Source organism: Halichoeres trimaculatus, unplaced genomic scaffold (assembly GCF_033239565.1).
Source record: "Halichoeres trimaculatus isolate MK-OKI-2021-1 unplaced genomic scaffold, fHalTri1.1 fHalTri1_scaffold_21, whole genome shotgun sequence".
NCBI lineage: Eukaryota > Metazoa > Chordata > Actinopteri > Labriformes > Labridae > Halichoeres > Halichoeres trimaculatus.
This window is the reverse complement of record NW_027437199.1, coordinates 21,998,995-22,017,623: the sequence shown is the minus strand read 5'-3', so window position 1 is coordinate 22,017,623 and position 18,629 is coordinate 21,998,995. Positions and strand designations below refer to the sequence as shown.

General features: G+C 42.4%; 1 protein-coding gene across 6 annotated transcripts in view; it reads left to right on the top strand.

The window, feature by feature from the left end:
- cald1a (caldesmon 1a) overlaps window positions 1-18,629 on the top strand; it is a 109,742-nt gene that overhangs the window by 50,779 nt on the left and 40,334 nt on the right. For 3 of the 6 annotated variants that reach the window (XR_012600113.1, XM_074698301.1, XM_074698302.1), the window contains exons 3-6: window positions 9,364-9,501; window positions 17,684-18,104; window positions 18,197-18,229; window positions 18,321-18,545. Coding sequence is in view for 5 of the 6 variants with exons in the window: in XM_074698301.1 (XP_074554402.1) it covers window positions 9,364-9,501; window positions 17,684-18,104; window positions 18,197-18,229; window positions 18,321-18,545 (817 nt within the window). In the remaining variant the exon portion in view is untranslated. The remainder of the gene's footprint in view (window positions 1-9,363; window positions 9,502-17,683; window positions 18,105-18,196; window positions 18,230-18,320; window positions 18,546-18,629) is intronic. The other 3 variants (XM_074698303.1, XM_074698304.1, XM_074698305.1) reach the window with 3 other exon arrangements.

Genomic DNA, 18,629 nt, shown 5'->3' with positions numbered 1-18,629 from the left:
AGAAGAAAAATGTGACACAGTTAACAAAGAGCAACGATGGAAGACATCCAGCAATTTGTCTTCCGCTTCAAAGAACAATCAAGCTTTGTTTCAGAGAAGGCTGTGTCCCGCCAGGAGAAATACAGCCGCCGTTACGCGGTAAGTGACGACTCTTAGGACCAATCAATGGTCTGCAGTGTTAGAGCTCCACCTTCTAAGATCGGATTGGTTTGGGACCACAAAGGAAGGGTCCCAAAAAGTGGGATGATTATTCTCGTTTGTTTGAGGGTCTGTGCCAGAATCAGAGGGTACACTCCAAAGTCTGTTCCGTAACAAGACAAACTGAACTGAACTGATAGGTGGAAATGAGGCTTTTGATACCCTGTTTCCACCAATCGGTTCAGTTGGGCTCTTCTTGTTGTGGCACAGACTTTGTGGTGTTTCCGTTGATTCTTGCACAGATCCCCAAATAACTGAGACGAGTCGTCCCACTTTTTGGGAGCCTTCTGTTGGGGTGCCAGACTAAACCAATTCAACCTCAGAAAGTGGCGCTAGAAACACTGCAGCCCATTTATTGGTGGAACTAACCGTCACATTCTGTGCGATTGCGTAATCATTGCATGATAAAGAACACCACACAACCATGTCATGTTTGCATCTCAAGTCGACTTCCTTTGTTTGGAAAATGGGTGATGTTACAGCTACCAACATTCGGCTTACACACCCCCTACCACAAAGGGCACTGTTGGCTGCAGAAACGCAGGCAGGATCAGGATTTACTGATCCAACCCGTACCAAACTGTACTGATCCATACTGGACCGCTTGGTGAAAACAGGGCTTCAGAAAACTATATTTCCTAGTCAAGACAATAGATCCACACCCATCCCAAAGTTGAAAGGCCAAATGTCTTGTTTTTTGTTGTTGTTGTTGGTGTTGTTTTTGTATGCTCTTTAAAGAGTAAAATGCTAAGCCAAGCTAAGCTAACTGTTTTGGGACCCCATTTGTATTAAACTATCCCCCCGCTTCCTGAAACATAAAAATGAAGAGTTTCCATTCTGGAAATGATTCAGCATCTTTTCTGTGATCTCCTTTTTTGGGAAATGTTTATTTTTAACTTTTGCTTTTCCTCTCCTCCTCTTGTTCTTTACACATCCCTGCTCCTCCTTTCATTCCTCCCTTGGGTTTCATTGTCTTTCTCCTTCTTCCTAACTTTCTGTCCATCATCTTCTTCCACTTTTATCCCTCTGTCGTCTCTCTCCTTCCTGATCACATGCTGCTTTTCTCGACCTTCTAAATCGACGTTGCTCTTCTTCCTTCTGGCCTAATTTCTCCCCCTCTCCCTCACTTCCATCCTCCTCTTTTCCTCTCCATTCTTTACATCTGTTCAAGCCCCTCCCCCTCCCCAAGGGACCAGGAAGGGACGAGGAAATAACACCCATCCTCTGCGAATGAGCCGTGCCAAACACTCCCCGCCCTGGACGAAGGGGCCGTTTGCAAACATGTCCGAGGCCCAGCGTCGTCGTAAACCTTTGGTTCTGACAGGAAGTGAGCTGGAGATACAGATGAAGCAATCCAGAAACTGACCCACACATGTTTACTCCCTGCTCACCGCGTTGACTCGGAAAGCTATTGTTGCAGATTTTTTATTGTAAATTTCTGTCCGCAACAAGCGTGCAGTTTGGTATTTATGTTTTATACGCATGCAAAACGACCTCATTCATCTGTGAGTGCGGATAAATACGGTCAGGGGGATTTCAATCACCACTAACATTGTGTATTCTTGGAGCCTGCCCAGAGAGAGCAGGGCGGGGAGGAGAGGGAGCGCTGCGGTTCTGTAGGAAGGGAAATAATCCAGGGAGGCCAGCGTGGGAATGGGTCAGCATATCTGACAGCGTAAGCAGAGCCCCCACCCTCTTTCTTCTCTGCCCTCCCCTCTCCAGCTTTTCTTTTCCATCTTCCTCCTCACTCCTCTCCCTCCCTTCCCTTCCCTCTGTCCCTCTCCTCTCAAGGAGGGGTGAAGAAGTCTTTTCTCATGGGCTTCTCCCAAATTGTTTTCTCTGACATTTCTGAGATATTTTGCAGTAAAGAAAATATTTGGACATATTTCTCCCTAATAGGCTCGCCGATGGCCGTGTTTTGTGTGCCTGTGCTGTCCATGCAGTCGCTTTTTGAGCGCAGCTGCTTAAATCAGCATTTTTGTTGCCGTGCATCATAAAAACATGAATAAATGAGACGATAACGCACATGTGTAGCCGAACCTCAGCTCTTTTTCTGCTGCATCATGCCTGCTCCATGCAAACCAGCTGCTCCTCTCAGCTTTTCATTTTCACCGGTTTTCTTATGCTCTACTGAAAAATGAATCTTTGGCACATTTCACTCAACAGACACACGTACCTGGAGTGTATAAATGAGGATGCACGTCATTCTGTGCTGTTGAACATATCTTGTTCTTCTTTCCCATATTTCTGTGTCAGTATGCTGATAGACTCTGGGGCCTCACTAAGGAGCGGGATATTAACTCAGGCTTTTGCTTGTGGCCAAAGCTTTGATTGACAGGAATGCTAATTCAGCTTTTAGGAGTTTGTTCTTCTCTCCTGCCGAGGAGTCTTTCAGCCTGAGATCGTCGCCGTCACGGCCACCAAGGACTACTTTGTTCCCTTTTTTAACTGTTGTCATTTTCTCTTTCTCATGACATTTGCTGCTGTTTATGGGCTGGCTCGGTCCTCTGGGAATGAAAGCAGTTGATCCGCTCTTGTTAGTGGAGAGGTTGTCACAGAAACAACATGTTACCGTGGCATTTTGAAGAAGTATTTTTACAGCAGAAGAACTTGTTTTTAGATGACAGGACTTTATTGAACTGGGGGGGAACATTAAAGAAAGAAACATTTGTAATTTTAAAACTTTTCCCTTAGAGTGATATTCTGGGATGGAACAAGTTGGGTCCTATCACAAGGTTTAGGGCAGAAATTACCCCTACAGCAGTGAATTTGTGCAGCAGAAGCCCAGAGCGCTCACACCAAACACCCCCTCCCTGCTCCTCTGCTGGTTTCCTCTGCACTCAGACGGGGCCATATTTTACTTGACCAAAAACACAAATAAACGGACTCCAACCCAAAAAATCTGATATCGGTCTGCATTCAGGCTTTATTCAGAGAATTTTCAGCGCGTTACTTTCACACAAAAACACCGCTAAATAAGGCTCTAGTTCTCATCATGTCTCTTTGTCCTGGCAGACTACCTGCGTTCGTTTATATCTGGCACGCCGCGCGCGGACTGATACACTAAGCGGCGAGTAGCCAGCTGTGGCTCTGCAGTGGAGGTAGCACCGTTTTACGACACGATGAGAACTAGAGCCTTATTTAGCGGTGTTTTTGTGTGAAAGTAACGCTCTGAAAATTCTCTAAATAAAGCGTGAATGCAGACCAATATCAGAGTTTTTCGGTGGGAGTCCGTTTATTTGTGTTTGTGGTCAAGTAAAATATGGCCCCGTCTGAGTGCAAAGGAAACAGGCAGAGGAGCAGGGAGGGGGTGTTTGGTGCGAGCGCCCTGGGCTTCTGCTGCACAAAAACACTGCTGTAGGGGTCATTTCTGCCCTAAACTTTGTGATAGGACCCAACTTGTTCCATCCCGGAGTATCACTTTTAAAAAAAAAGTTCATTTCTAGAGATTTCTACTGCAGCTTGAGTTTCTCTTTTTAGGCTAATTGCTACTGCTACATTCAAACATGGGGTTGTTTTTTCTGGGTTCACAAGAAACAACCATTTGAACACCTTCCTTTTATCTTAATCACTCATTTATTTCTTATTTTATTTAAAGGGACAATGCAACATTTATGAAAATATGATAGAGTTTGCCAAAGGCTAGTTCAGAGCTGTAGTGCTTGGGGGCAGCAGCACCTCAGTCCGTAGGGACTTGGTTGAGTGATCGGGTTGGTTCAAGCCCTGGTGTGGACCAATGGGAATCTGTCTGATAGCTGGGGAAGTGTTGGCTTACATTCCTGAGCACTGTCAGGTGCCCTTTAGCAAGGCACCAAACCCCTGACCCTGACTGTCTGTGCAAAAGTGCTGTCTTTGCATGTGTGTGTTTGTAGCATGATTCAGAGTGTGAAAGACAGAATTTCCCCTAAGGGAATAAATGAAGAATATCTTCTTCTTCTTCTTCTTTTAGTATTGAGGATATCACAGGTTGAATGTTTCCAAAAGCTTCAAGCTCACGTTATGACATGAACTGTGACCTTTTTGGAAATGTTCGAGCCCATCGCTTCCAGTTTCAACAAAAAAACATCATGACGTCCACTTTGTACGGGACCAGAATGATTTATGGCAGATGTTAATCTGGATTTTAACCTTGTTTCTCTGGAAATTAAATATTTTTGCTTCAACAGAACAACGGCTGAACTTTCAGCATCTGTTTCTTTTTTACACTGTTCTCACCTGACAGCAAACTTTTCATTCACACCACTTCACAGCTTTGTGTCTTTGTCTAAAATTGGCACATGTTAAAAAAAAAGTTTGTTCTCATGTTGTATCAATAATGTTTGCACACTGGTGCTGAAACTTTTGGCTGTCATAATTTTTTTTGGAAGAGGTCAGATTTTTTTCTTCACATCCCCTCATCTCGTTTCCAGGGTTGTTAGACTTTTCAGAGACACTGTAGGCAGGTTGTAACATCACATTATTATTTTCCTACACATTTTTTGTTATCTTCAGCTATAAGGCTTGGGTGTGTGTATGTGTGTGTGTGCTTACCTCAAACATACTGCCAGCCCCTGCTAAAAACCTGGATTTGAGAGATTAATCCCATAAATGTACAAGGAAAAAAGTCATAAATTTACGAAAATTAGAGTCATAAATTTAAAAGAATAGTCAATAGCTCAGACTCTCAGTTATGAGATCACCTGTGTAAAATGATTTTGATGACCCTACCCCTCTCCTGGGTGAAGTTATTTAATATTTATGTATCAGATTTTATTGATACTGCAATTTGCAAATGTTTCGTTTGACAAGAGCTGTTCTGCATAGAGGACAGCTTTTTTGAGAAAAACATGTTTGTAGCTCTCACTCTGTCTTGCAGTGATTAAAGAGAGGTGTTGAATTTGTAAAAGCAACGTTAATCTGATGAGTTTTTAACCTGGGAAAGCCAAATCTGTGAACATCTTTCTAACTCTCAGTACCTTAGCTTTCTTTTCAGGGTCACTATTTTTATGGCAGTGTTACACTGATGAGCAAAAAGATACAGTTACAAATCAAAAGCTTAATTCTTTCCCCCACCTTCACTTTAACATTGACTTATTTTCTGATACTAGGTAGCTCTCTTGCTAAAAGCTTTTTTTTTTTTTTTATTACTTTTCTGTCCTTAAAGTTGGATTTATTTAGTGACAACTGTGACTTAGACTTGAAGCTGTACACATTTCACTCTATGAATCAAAGTCTGAATCAAACAACTGTGCATTGTGGTTAATGCTGTGGATGTTAGCCACACTAAGGACTCCACTCCTCAGGGTTGGGCTGCGACCTCTAAGCGTTAACCTCGGCCTCTCTGACTCGTGGCTTCAGCAGCTTGTGTTTAGAAATGTTCACGCTGAATGGCTTTAAGCTAAAAGAGTCTAATCAGGACGGATTGGACACATTTTCTACCTTTCAGTGACTGATTCGTCTCTGCTTGCACACATATGTGAAGCTCTGGCTGACGTCCACTAATGTCAGGGTCCCAGCAGTCCAGCCTGGGCGTTAACAGATTCATCTGTTCTGTTATGACAACAGTCCTCATCTGAGGGAGAAAAGGGAGAGAGCAGGGAGGTGAGGGGACCACAGAGGGGGAGGAGAGGAGGAAGGAAACTGTTGTTCACGCGCTGTAAAAGCTAACACAAACCAAAGCAGCTTCGGCTTCAGCTCCGCTCATCACACGTGTTGCTATTAACATGCAACAGCACGCCTGGCTGCTCGGCCTCAAAGGCTGCCCGGCTGTGATGTTAGGAAGCTGGGCGTGCTGTTAGCAGGGGGACAGTAAAGGTCTGCTGGATCAAGCCTGGAGCTGCGTTTAGAGACCTCAGGTGGTCAGAGACTGTGTGAACAGAACGATCTCAGCTCGCATCGAGCTGCTGTGTCTCCTCGTTCCTGGGACTTCAGCTCTCAAACATGCCGCACTTTTTCAGGGTGTAACCTCTTTTCTTGAACTTATCTTCTTCCATTTCTACTTTATTTCCTGACTTCCCAGCCTGCCTGTGGACCAGCCCCAGAGAAAAGCCTCAACATGTTACTTTCAATCAAATTTAAGCACTTAAATATACAGTAGTTCACCAGCCAACAGGAACAATGGGGTTGTGTTGAGCCGCACCCTTTGCATAGACCTCTGCATTTAATACAGACGTTCATAATCCACAGCACGTCTGCTTTGGATTTTGCTCTTGGAGTGTACGGGCGGCTTGTAGATCTTGGCGTTGTTTGGGGTTTTTCTTTACAATTGATTTATCCCTGTAGAGAGCAGACAGCGTCAAAAAATAAAACTAGAGGAGGAAGGAGGAGAGGTGGAAGGACTTCTGAAATCCTCAAAGTCTAAGGCTGAGAATTGATTCCTTGTTACCCTCAATAAATAGGATAAACAGAAATTAATCCCTATATTCCAGCTGTAAATCCTGATTAATTGTGATTAAATCTCACATTTAAATCTCCTTTATTTTTTTTCCTGCCCAGTGTTTAAGTCCAGGTAACTTAAAGCAGCTCTTACTGGTGTCTTGATTTATAAAATGTACTTTAGAGTTTCATCCTCTAGTGGGTGGATGTTTCTCTGAAGAAGAGCTCTGTGAGCTGTTGTGACGCCGTTAGCTGCACCACAATGCTTAGCTCTACTAGGGTCACTCAAACTCCAAATACTTCAGTAATAATGAAATCCTGTTTGATATGAAGTTCACAACAGCTCAACAGAGCTGTGATAAGTTTCTGAGGTTTTTAAAGTGATGTGTCGTTTGCCATTTGTAGCATTGTTAGTTTCCTTTTCAACCACAGGAACCCAATCACACAGAACACAGAGACTCAGAAAGGTTGTTTAACTTTATTTACAGGACTTTAAGTTACTTTTTTTCACAGTTCGGCTGGCCCTGCAACTTAAAGTCAGGAGTAACTTGTATATCAAATTATATGACATGAACCAGGGAGTTAATGTTAACGTCTAGGCTTGTGACAACTACATGCTTTCCCTTTACCACTGAAAAACTGAACTTAAATGAAATGAATGAATGAATGAAATGAAAATACTTTATTTATGCCAAAGGGAAATTCAGGAAACAACATAAACATAAACATAAACTGAGAAAGACTGGACAAGAACAAAAAAGGTCCCCAAAAAGAAAATCCTACTCTGCAGATTGCAAACATCTTCATCTTCCTCCAGAGGTGGCAGAGTCGTTCAGGAGTGCCACCAAGGATGAAATGTTCAGTGCGTTCAGTGATGCAGAATGAAACCAGGAGCTTGGTGAACTTGCTTGTTGGCTCTTTGGCTGGTTTGTAAGGATGCAACGATGTATCGTGAGACAGTTAAAAAAAGATACAAATGTGCAACGATTGAAATCAGCTGAGATAAAAAATAAAATGTTTTGTCCTTATAAAACAAACATATAAATCCTACAAAAGAAGCTCATGCGAAGCTGAGATTGTTTATTTGAAGGGATTTTTTTGTATTATTGCTTTAATTATTTTGATGTTAGATTTGTTTTAAAAGTATTTTTTGTTTAGTTTTTTGTAATTTAAGATGAAATTTCACTTGTACTTTTAAGGAAAGGATGTGCTTTTTTTGCATAGTTTACCTCAGAGAATCAAAAATGAAATTCTCTTTAATTTGTTAAAAATATGTTAATTTAGTTTATTCAGCTTCTGAGGTATATTCTTTATGCTATGTTGACGTTCAGATACCTGACCCTATTCAGTCTGTTCTGTGTGTTATTGTATTTCTAAACAAATGGGAATTTTAGTCCGGAAAATATGGTACTAACAAAAAGACCCAACATGAGAACAAGATAAGGGGTCATGTCTTGTCTGAACCAAACATCAACATCTGGTCTGAAAATGAAACCTTTTGCAGATGCTTCAATCTGCAGTTCCTAGACTGTCCACTAGGGCAGGGGTCAGCAACTGATATTCAAGAACGGCCAGTCAAGGAAAATGTTAGGCATCAAGTCGAGATCATCCTAATGTGTATGTGTCCACACACACACACACACACACACACACACACACACACACACACACATTTAACACACACTGAGCCCCCTGTAGCCGTCAGCTAAGAGGTTGAAGGCCCAAGGGTAGACTTGAGAATATCAGAAACAAAGGTGTGACATCACAGTCTGAATTTGTTTTGGTGCCCGAGCTTCAAAAATGTGTTAAAACAGGAAGTAGTGTTAAAAACAGTCACATGGATCTTCCTCTACTCCATATGAGCATAAAAATAACTGTGCTTCAGGTTATTCGTTGAAAACTAAAACCTTTTTCATAATGATGCTTTGGTGTCCAGCTGAGAAATAAATACGAAAAAATATGTGTCTATTATTGAAAAATACCCAATACATGTAGTGGTTTAGCTTAGCATAGCATGAAAACACATCAGGGAAACAGGTCGTCAGTGTTGAAATGTAGAAATTTGGATGAAAAAGAGTGAGAAGGTTTGATTAAAACTTGACTTCAGCTGAGCTGATCATTTTAAGGTGGTATCAAGCTAAAGAAACTCCTCAGTACACAAAAACTATTTGTCAAACTGTTTTTATTAACTGGAAACTGCCGTCAGTGTTGAAGTGGATGTTTCAGAAGTTTTTGTGTCAGACGTTATGAAACAAGAATCGTTAGAACTAATCCCTCTACAAGTCTGTCTGCACTGAACTCAGCTCTAAGTAGTTTTGACATGAGATATTTTTTAACTCCAGTTTGTTAACTCAGGAAAGATGTGATTTCTGTATTTAATGTGCTAATAAATTCCTGGTAGAAATATAAACCTGTGAGGCTTGTGGCTGTTTCTCTGCTCCAACACTGACCAGACCAATACAAGCCTCATTTCTCTGGCTCGCTCTTATCCTGGGCCAAGCCGTGTCTGCAGACCCAGTTTTTATCAGCTCATGAAAACTGCAGCCGCGATAAGAAGTATTGGTTGTTGCACAGCTGACAGGTCAGCGTGATAGAGGAGAGGAAAAAAAAGAAAAAGTGCAGAGAAATCCTTAAGATTCGGTCGCAGCGATGATTACTGTGCGCTTTAAAGAATCATTCACTCTGAAGTTTCTGAGGAGAGGGCTGAACGGAGGAAGTGAAGATAGAGAAGACTGGAGGAGAAGTAGAGGAAAAGAAGAGAAATGTCCCTGTGTGTGCGCTCATTCTTCATGGTGTCTTTGTCTCCTTCAGGTTGGCCAGGAATGATGATGATGACGAGGAGGCCGCCCGCGAGAGGAGGCGCCGGGCTCGCCAGGAGAGGCTGATGAACAGGGAGAGTGAGGAGCACAGCGGGCAGCCAGACAGTCTGCTCCTGACCAACAGCCACAGGTAACTGAGCCTAACAATAAAGATATCATCAAATAACTTTTCCACGTTAGAAATATGAGACATGGTTGATAGAATTTTCAATAGAATTCATTTGTCATGTTTTGACAGACGTATGATTAGCCAATCATATCTGGGAGGAGGAGATGCAAATATAATCAATTAGCACTCACAGGGTGATATTTTAAACCTGAAAGTGTTAGCGGTCGCTGTTTTTGCTTCTATATTTAGCAGGTTTGAAATGCAGATGTAAACTTGCACAGTGTTACACGCAAATGGCTGAGGTCATTGTGGCGTGGAGGTGCAATGAAAGACGAGGGAAAGAATGTTCAGTGTGCGAATCAACATAGTTGGACTGTCAGAAATTAAGACAGTGGAGACGGATCGTCTATCCAACAACCCCATTTTTGAGCTGTGTTTTTTTTAACAGGGGCTTTGTGTTTTTGCAGGCTGCGCAGGTCCTGTGTGTAATGAACTTTCATCTCCTGCAATCTCTGGAGAGCGCAGGAGATGAACCCCCCCTCTTAATTTAACAGCAGCTCAGTTGAAAGACTACTAGCAGTGGGGGAAAAAATCATGATACGATATATCTAAATATTTTGTTTGACAATATCAAAATTTTCTTATCTTGGCCTGGTGTTAAAAGAGCAAACTACGTGTCACTGAACTTTCTGACATGCAGGTTACATGACAAGGAGAATGCATTTTGTAAGACTTGGGAACCTTTCCTGACATATAAGGATCCAGATATTTCTACTGTTCTCACAAGAGGGTTTTTTTGAATCGAGGCTGAAATTTGCCTAATGCCTGCCAGGTGTTTTTTTTTTTGTATTTATATTTGTGTTGTTGGTCATGTTTATGTATATAGCTGTATCTATGTGTATACTATGTGTATATTCTGAGTCTTACACCTATCTGTTTGACTTTGAAACCATGAGCTGAGCTGTTCTATAAATAAGCTGCTAATAAAAAAAATATGTTTAAAAAAAAAGCAAACTAAAATTCCCTAAAATCGCAAATATCGAAGATCCCAATTCAAATCGAATTGGCACCCCAAAAATCGTAATAGAATCGAATCGCGAGTATAGCATATTGTCCCAGCATATTGTCCCAGCACTAAGGACCACTGCCACTGAATGATCCCTGGATTGTTGCCAGGGCTTTTATGATCAACATCAGCCAGGACACAGCGCCAACCAGCTGCTTTATGTGCACAACAATGGCCCAAGTGTCATGGTGTAGGGCGCCACATTGGACCCAGCCCTCACCTCCTGTGCAGCAGCCTGTGACCCATACGTCTGATTTCTCCACCTGCACAGCTCGAAACTTCATTTGTCCTTCAAGACCACTCTGTTCTCCAAACTCTCTGTGGTGACAGCAGGTAGCACACACTAAACTCTCATTTAGAAAGGGCGGTTTGCTCCTGTTACCAACAAGCACGCAGGTTGAGTAAAGTAGATGTTCCTGTTATGTTTATCTAAAGTAGTTGTACAATATTCTTCACTACATCTGTCATGTTCAACCTCTGGCAAAAAATAAACCAAGTCAAAAATAACCTACTGACGTTTCTATAACTTACTTATGGGCAACAGGAAATTTAAGCTTGACAAAACAGCTATTTAATTTATATACTGATAAATATCATTAACTACTGATGAAAAAATTATCCTGATAGGATTTGTTTCTCTTATCGCCCAGCCCTACTTTCAGGATATGAAAGGGCAAAATCACGCTGAATCATTTTTATATCAAGGAACCAAACAAGTATAATTTTCTTAAACCATTGGTGGATTTTTTTTTAAGAATTCAGGCATCTTTTTGTCTTTATCTTAAAATGAAACATTTTTCTGGACTTGTCATGTGAATGGCTCACATTGAGTCTAATGAGGCATCTTTTGCTAATAATAAGAAACAAGCTCTCGCTTCCATCTAAGTTTTTGCACTGCAGCAGATTTCAAAGCATCATTTTGGACCATGCTAGAAATGAACACCATTTCCTGACCTGGTCTCAGCCGTCAGTGACGTAATCGACTCATGATCTCATCCACGTCCATCACAAAGACAGCCTCAGGGACAAAAGGGCTCAATGTCCATTCTCTCCCAGTTATAGGCTGTGAGATCAGCGGCCCGGGCCTCGGTGGAAGTGGTGGGCTGCTCTGACATCCAGCAGACAGACTCTGCTTTGTGGTCGGGGAATGTTTCCCCTCTGCGAGCTCGGGGACACATCCTGGACGAGTCCAACAACAGGCGGATTGTGCAGGAGGATGCTGAGGCAGGACTCAGCGTTGGCCAGCAGCTGTTGATTGTTTAGATGTGAAACGATAATGTTTGTCAGAGTTCAGGGTCAGGATGTTCTGAGTCATGATATTTAGAGTCAGACCAGAGCACAGATGATTTTTGATGGATATGAAGAGACACTGAGACTGTGCAGTCAGAGAGACAGCTCGTCCACTTTGAGCCAGATTTAATTCTAACAACAACATTTGAATAGATGGTCATGAAACTTTGAATCATGCTCCCCAGAGAATGAATCATAAGAAGCTGGGTTATCCCCTGAATGAAGCCATGAGGTTCATATTTGTGGTTTGTGTTGAAATGTCGGATTGATTGTCATGAATTCTGGCAAAGATAAAGATTTCTTGAGTCAAGGATACATCGTTTCCTTCAGGCTTGAAATCTCAGAGACATTTGACTGACTCAGTGTTTATTTGAAGCTCCAACTCTGAGTTTATTTTACAGGATATCTGCGGGTTAGACCTGTCAATAAAGCTAATAGACTTCCATCTCCACACCGCCTAAAGAGCTGACAATAATATGGCAGCCCGTCTCTGTAAACTCAGATTTCCTTTTGTGGGATTCAGTTTGGTCCGTTTTGCAACTCGGGGAGCCCCGTGCGAGTTCACGCCAGGTTTTTGATTCCTTTTTAACAGACTGACTGGAACTTCTGCAGAACTCTCTGAGAAACTTTACTTGGCATGTGTTTCTGGTAAGATGTGGGAAGTCGGACATTGCTGTCGTGTTTTATTGTGTTTCATGTGAGAGAGCTTATCCAAGTGAGTCAGTTTGACTGAGCTCTGTTCTTGTTCTTTATCTATTGTCCTAATCAATCACAGCATGGAAAGATGGCTGACATCTCTGCCTTTATACACAAGTGAAGCCAAAATACACTGCAGTGCAGGCTTGGTTACCTTTTGCTGGTTAGATTATTAGAAGCACAAAGTTTACTTTGGCTGAAATAACCTTTTTTTCCTTTTAACTATTACTAATAAACTATTGATATTTTTCAAGCAGCTACCTCCAGTTTAAGAGTATGAGACAATGCTGAAGTGCTAAAACCTGCTGTTTCTTGTGTGTCAGCTTGAGGCTGGCTCTGTAAGTACAGGAAGTCACACACACACCAAACCTGGTTTTTGATTCCTTTGTAACCGACTGACTGGAACTTCTGCAGAACTCTCTGTGAATTTTTACGTGGCATGTGTTCCTAGTAAGATGTGGGATGTCTGACTAGGGCTGGGGGATATAACAAATATACTCCATGTATCGCGGGTTTTTGCACATGAGATGTACAAAATTACTAAATCCCAATCATCAGTCATCAGTCCAAACAGCAAACTAAATGTTTTCAGAGGCCAGAACATATATCTCTTCTGGGATTCTCCTGCACATGTGAGTTTTGGTATAAGGAGAGGAGGGAAGAAAGTCGCTTACACGTATCGGTTGCTTACACGTATCAGTCGCGGGTTGTGGGTTCCTAGGGCTACTAGAGTGTGTAGGCGTTTATTCGGGTTTGCTTTGCTGCTTGTATGATCCGTGATTCTCTCCCAACTCTCCACAACTAGAAGCAAACGCAACATGTTTTTGAGTTTCACTTTCGCTTTTCAGCACAACCAGCTGAGCTGGGTGCCCTTCAGTCATGGCACTCAGCTGAGCAATGTTTGAAACTGTTTGATGCTATTTTACAAGTGAATACCAAAATACTGCAAGCTGGGATATTATCAGAAGACAAATCCAAATCCAATACAGTTCAACCAGACCCCAGGCTCAAAGACTGAAGTCACTAAACTCCTTTCACCATGACTAACATTATCCAGGTTGCTGCTTTATGGAAATGAAATTAATATTATCTCCAACTTGAGTTATTATTTTCAAAATGTAATATAATATGATATAATATGATTTAATATAATATGATCAGCCAGTTGAATAAATGTAAATGAACTATTTTACTGGAACTAAAATTATGTAACTGCATAAAGTTTGGAAATAAAGGTTTGCTGAACTCTACCTGATATTTTCCCCTTTTTGCATTCAAATTTTAAAAATTCCAACTAAAAGGTGTGCTTGAATCTTTATACTGATGTCATTTTATGCATCAAAGAGCTCAATTAAACATTTATATAGTGATTTAGAGGAGAAATCGAGATATAGCCTAAAAATATCAAGATGTTGGGTTTTGGCCATATCTTGCAGTCCTATGTCTGACTGTGCTATATCTATCGTCCTGATTAGAGCTGAAACAATTCCTTGAATAATTTGAATTACTTGATTTAAAAATTGGTCTAGGAACTTTCTCTACCCTGAGGAATCTTTTGATTTTATAAAGAATGGTATTTTGCCTGGGCTACTTTTGATGTGGCACATGGCACTGACACTATATTTACCTGAATTTTAGATCCCTCCAGCACCTTTTTTTTTCCAAAAAGCAACTGGCAACAAATCTAGCTTATTTTCTGCAGGTTGGAGAATGATGTGAATGCAGCATCAGCTGCTTCTCAACGAGCCACGCGAGCTGAGCCCCTCCCCTATCCAAAATCTCCCACTCACAAACCGCCTTAGACGTACAACTCGCTAACAGGTGCCTTTTGACCAGTGTGACAGCAAGACTCACTTCTCCTCTTTGTCACCTTTGAAGAGGTGGGCTTCAGCGTGGTACACTTCATGCATGCGCCAACATGCAGACATCATGTACAATCAATGGCATATGATCGACAAACAATAAACAGTAGCGGGGTGTTAGAGAGCTGTGTAAGACCAAAACGACTTAACATGAGGCTAAAAGTCACTAAAGCTGTAGCAATGTCTCATTGTACAGGCAATCGTGCTACAGTGTAGCATGGTTTGGATGGCCAGAGTGTAGGGGTGGGAGAAAAAATCGAAAATCGATATATCAGGATTGTTTGTTTGACTGTATCAAAATTGGGATTCTTTGTTAAAAAGTGTTGCTGTTTTTTCCAATTCAAATCCTTCATTTCAGTCTTTGTTTATAAACTGGACTGGAAAACAAGTCACCACTTTTCTCCAGCAGAGGGAGAAATGTTTGTCTCTGACTCATGTGATGTGCATTTCATGGGGAAAATATGTCTCCTGATGTAGTCTGTAGACATTATCAGTATTTTTTTTACATGGTCTGGTGTTAAAAAAGCAAACTAAAAACCGCAAAAATTTTGAAGAATCAAAATTTAAATCGAATTGGCACCCCAACAATCTTGATAGAATCAAATCCCGAGAATAGCATGTCGTCCCAGCCCAGTGTGGGGCTGGGACTGCGTAAATGAAAAGAGGAGGAGGATTGATATTTTAACCCTAAAAAAGAGTCAAAGTTCATGTGTAGTTCCAAACACATTGGTGTGTTATTACTCACTTTCTGTCTCTCCTATGATGTTCTTCCTCCCTTGGAATAATGACTTCCAATACAAATTAGGTGACTGCGTCATTTAGTGACTTATTTAATTTGAAACACAGCACTGAAGAGTGAAGAAGATGAATAACAAAAACAGAAACATGATATAGCTAACTGGGCAGCTGTCAGATTTAGCTCAAAGGTCAATGATGGATAAAAATATCAAGTAGCGCTGAAGCCTAATGTGCTCCAAAACAGCAGGGATGATCATTGTAGTGGCAAATACTGCAAATACTGCAAATACTCAAAATCTCGTCAGGAAATGTTTAATTTCTAGTTAAAAGGTCGAATATCTAGTCAGATTGCATGAAACTTGAAATATATCACTTAAAGTCACTTGTTTTTCCACTTGTTTGTAACAAATTTGTATTCAAAACTAGTTGCTCTTTAACTAAACAAAAATGTGTTTTATTCGATTTCTTTATTTACCAATAGAATTTACAGTAGAATACTTGAATCGGAAAAAAAAAATCGATAGCTGCAACCCTAGTCCTAATCTTTCACAGCTTAGAAAGATGGGTGACATCTCTGCCTTTATACATAAGGGAAGCCAAGATACGGCCTAGATGGCCTATGATTACTGCGAGACAGCGCTGAAATACCTCAATAACTAGGAGTTCTGGACAGCACAGAAAGAGGCTGAAAGGTTTTCTGCTTTACAGGGAATACAATTTAACATTATTTTAAATGCTTCAATGTCCTTTCAGTAAGAAGTAGAAATTTTAAAATATTAATTTGAATGCCCATGTGAACTTGTGTGGTATGTCATACCTTACATTTCTGAGCAATAAAACCAAACATCAGTTTGGTGCTTGCTTGGTGAATCGATTCAGGGGATTTGCAAATCTATATTGAAATGGATCCCATCTCTGCTTTTTGCGGATGATGTGGTCCTGTTAGCCTCATTGAACACTGACCTCCAGCTCGCACTGGGGCGGTTTGCAGCTGCGTGTGAAGCAGCCGGGATGAAGGTCAGCACCTCTAAGTCTGAGGCCATGGTTCTTGATTGGAAAAGGGTGGACTGCCCACTCCAGGTTAGGAGAGAGTCTTTGCCCCAGGTGGAGGAGTTCAAGTATCTCGGGGTCTTGTTCACGAGTGAGGGGAAACTGGAGCGAGAGATTGACAGATGGATCGGGGTGGGCAGTAATGAGGATGCTATAACTGGTCTGTTGTGGTGAAGAGAGCACTGAGCCAGAAAGCAAGGCTCTCAATTTACCGGTCAATCTATGCTCCAACCCTCACCTATGGCCACGAGCTGTGGGTTGTGACAGAAAGAACAAGATCGTGGATACAAGCGGCTGAAATGAGTTTCCTCCGCAGGGTGTCTGGACTCAGCCTTAGAGATAGGGTTCATAGCTCAGACATCCGGGAGAGGCTTGGCATAGAGCCGCTGCTCTTCAGCATCAAGAGGAGCCAGATGAGGTGGTTTGGGCATATGGTGAGGATGCCTCCTGGACGCTTCCCTTGGGAGGTGTTTCGGGCATGTCCAACTGGGAGGATACCCTGGGGTAGACCCAGGACATGGTGGAGAGATTATGTCTCTTGACTGGCCTGGGAACGCCTTGGTATCCCCCCCAGAGGAGCTGGTGGAAGTGGTCTGGGACAGGGGTCATTGGTCTTTGCTGATGGCACTGCCACCCCCACGACCCGGACCCAGATAAGCGGTGGAAAATGAAATGAAATGAATATTGAATTGGGCGGGGGAAATATTGCAATGCATTGATTAATCAATATTTTTACCCACCCCTAGTTCTTTGAGTTCTAAAATCATCTACAGTCCGTTGTTGTTTGTTTTGTGACTCTTCTACTATTAATCCTCTCTCCTTCAGTGTCCACAACAACTACGTGTAAATGACTTGTTTTTTAGGTGATAAAATCATTTACAACATTTTTACATATGTAAAAACAGAGCGCTGTAGAGGGAGGAAGATGAAAAATGGTACTTTGTAAAGCTAGCTGGGCATTTGTCAAATTTAGCTCACAGGACATTGAAGGATAAAATATCAAGTAGCACTGGTGCCTAATGTGCTCCGATACAGCAGGTGTTGTAGTTTTAGTTTCAACACTGCAAGAATAAATCTTAATACTAGTGAACATGTCTCAAAGATTTCATAAAAATATGTTTTAACCGATTAATCAATGGAATTTTCAGTAGAATAATCAGATACTAAAATACTCAATAGCTGCAGCTCAGCATGATGACTAACTTTACGGCAAACTTCATTCAAAGTGTTTTGAAATATCAATGACCCATGTTGGGCTGTTAAACTTACACTGCTGCCACTCAGTAAAGGAGGCTCAGCTTTTGGCTTCAGCTTTGAGGAGCTGACAAGTCGTCCATGAAGCCGTTTGAAGCTCGTATCGAGGGCGTTCCAGTGACAACAGGAGAAAATATTGTGTGCCGCCTCTGCCCACAGTTTCTCAGCTGATATCTGACGCCTGGACTCAAGGCCTCATTGTCAGCGGCCACACAGCTGAGCGGTTGTCTCCATCCTCTCTCCCCAGTGTGACAGAGACTGTGAGCAGCTCTTACGGAGGAGGCGGAGACGACGAGGACCAGGCCCTGCAGGAGCGCATGGCCAAACGTGAGGAGAGACGACAGAGACGCATGAAAGAGGCGCTGGAGAGGCAGCAGCAGCTGGACGCCGCCGCCACAGAGAGCAACAACAGCGTCTCCATGGAGAAAAACAACGCAGAGGAGGAGAGGCCTTCCTCCTGGCGCCGTGGACGTTACCGTGACCACGAGGAGGAGGAGGAGAAGACGGAGAGGTACAGCTCCAGGAGGGAGAAGGAGCAGGAGGAGCCGAGGGTGGAAGAGGAGGCTGCTCCTGAAGTCGAAGAGCCGGAGGACGAGGGAGTGGCAGAGGAGGAGGAGGAGGAGGAAGTGGAGGAGGAGAAACCAAGGAGGTCTTACTCCAGAGATAAGGTGAGTCCTCCTTTAGTTCATGCTCACTCTTCAGCCAGCTTTCATGTTTTTAGTCGCTAACAGCTCGAGCAAATCGGTGCTTCTCTCTGTAGGAACCAAGTGAAGAACCTCAGACTGAAACCAAGGTATGCTCATTGATTTATCCACTCTTTCAGCACATCCTCCAGCCGCTCACTGATCTGTGCTTCAAAAACCTGCTGTAAACCTTCTCCATAGGAACTCGCTCAAGATGAAACACGTTCAGTAGTCAGTGAGAGTTCACACCAGGCTCAGTCCGCTAATTCAGAGTCCAAGGAGGACGCAGTAGCATCAGAGGAGGCTGGAGAGGTACCTGAGGAAAATTATGTAGATGATTCTTCAGAGAGCAGATCTCAGGCACTCAGAAATGAGAGTGAAGAGGACAGAGAGGTATCTGAGATACTGCACTCAGAGGATAATGAGGTATCAAAGATGGGGTAAGAATTTCAGTAGAGGTGTGATGCACGGCACGGAAAGTCTCTCTGGGTAACGTCAGTGTCTCCATGC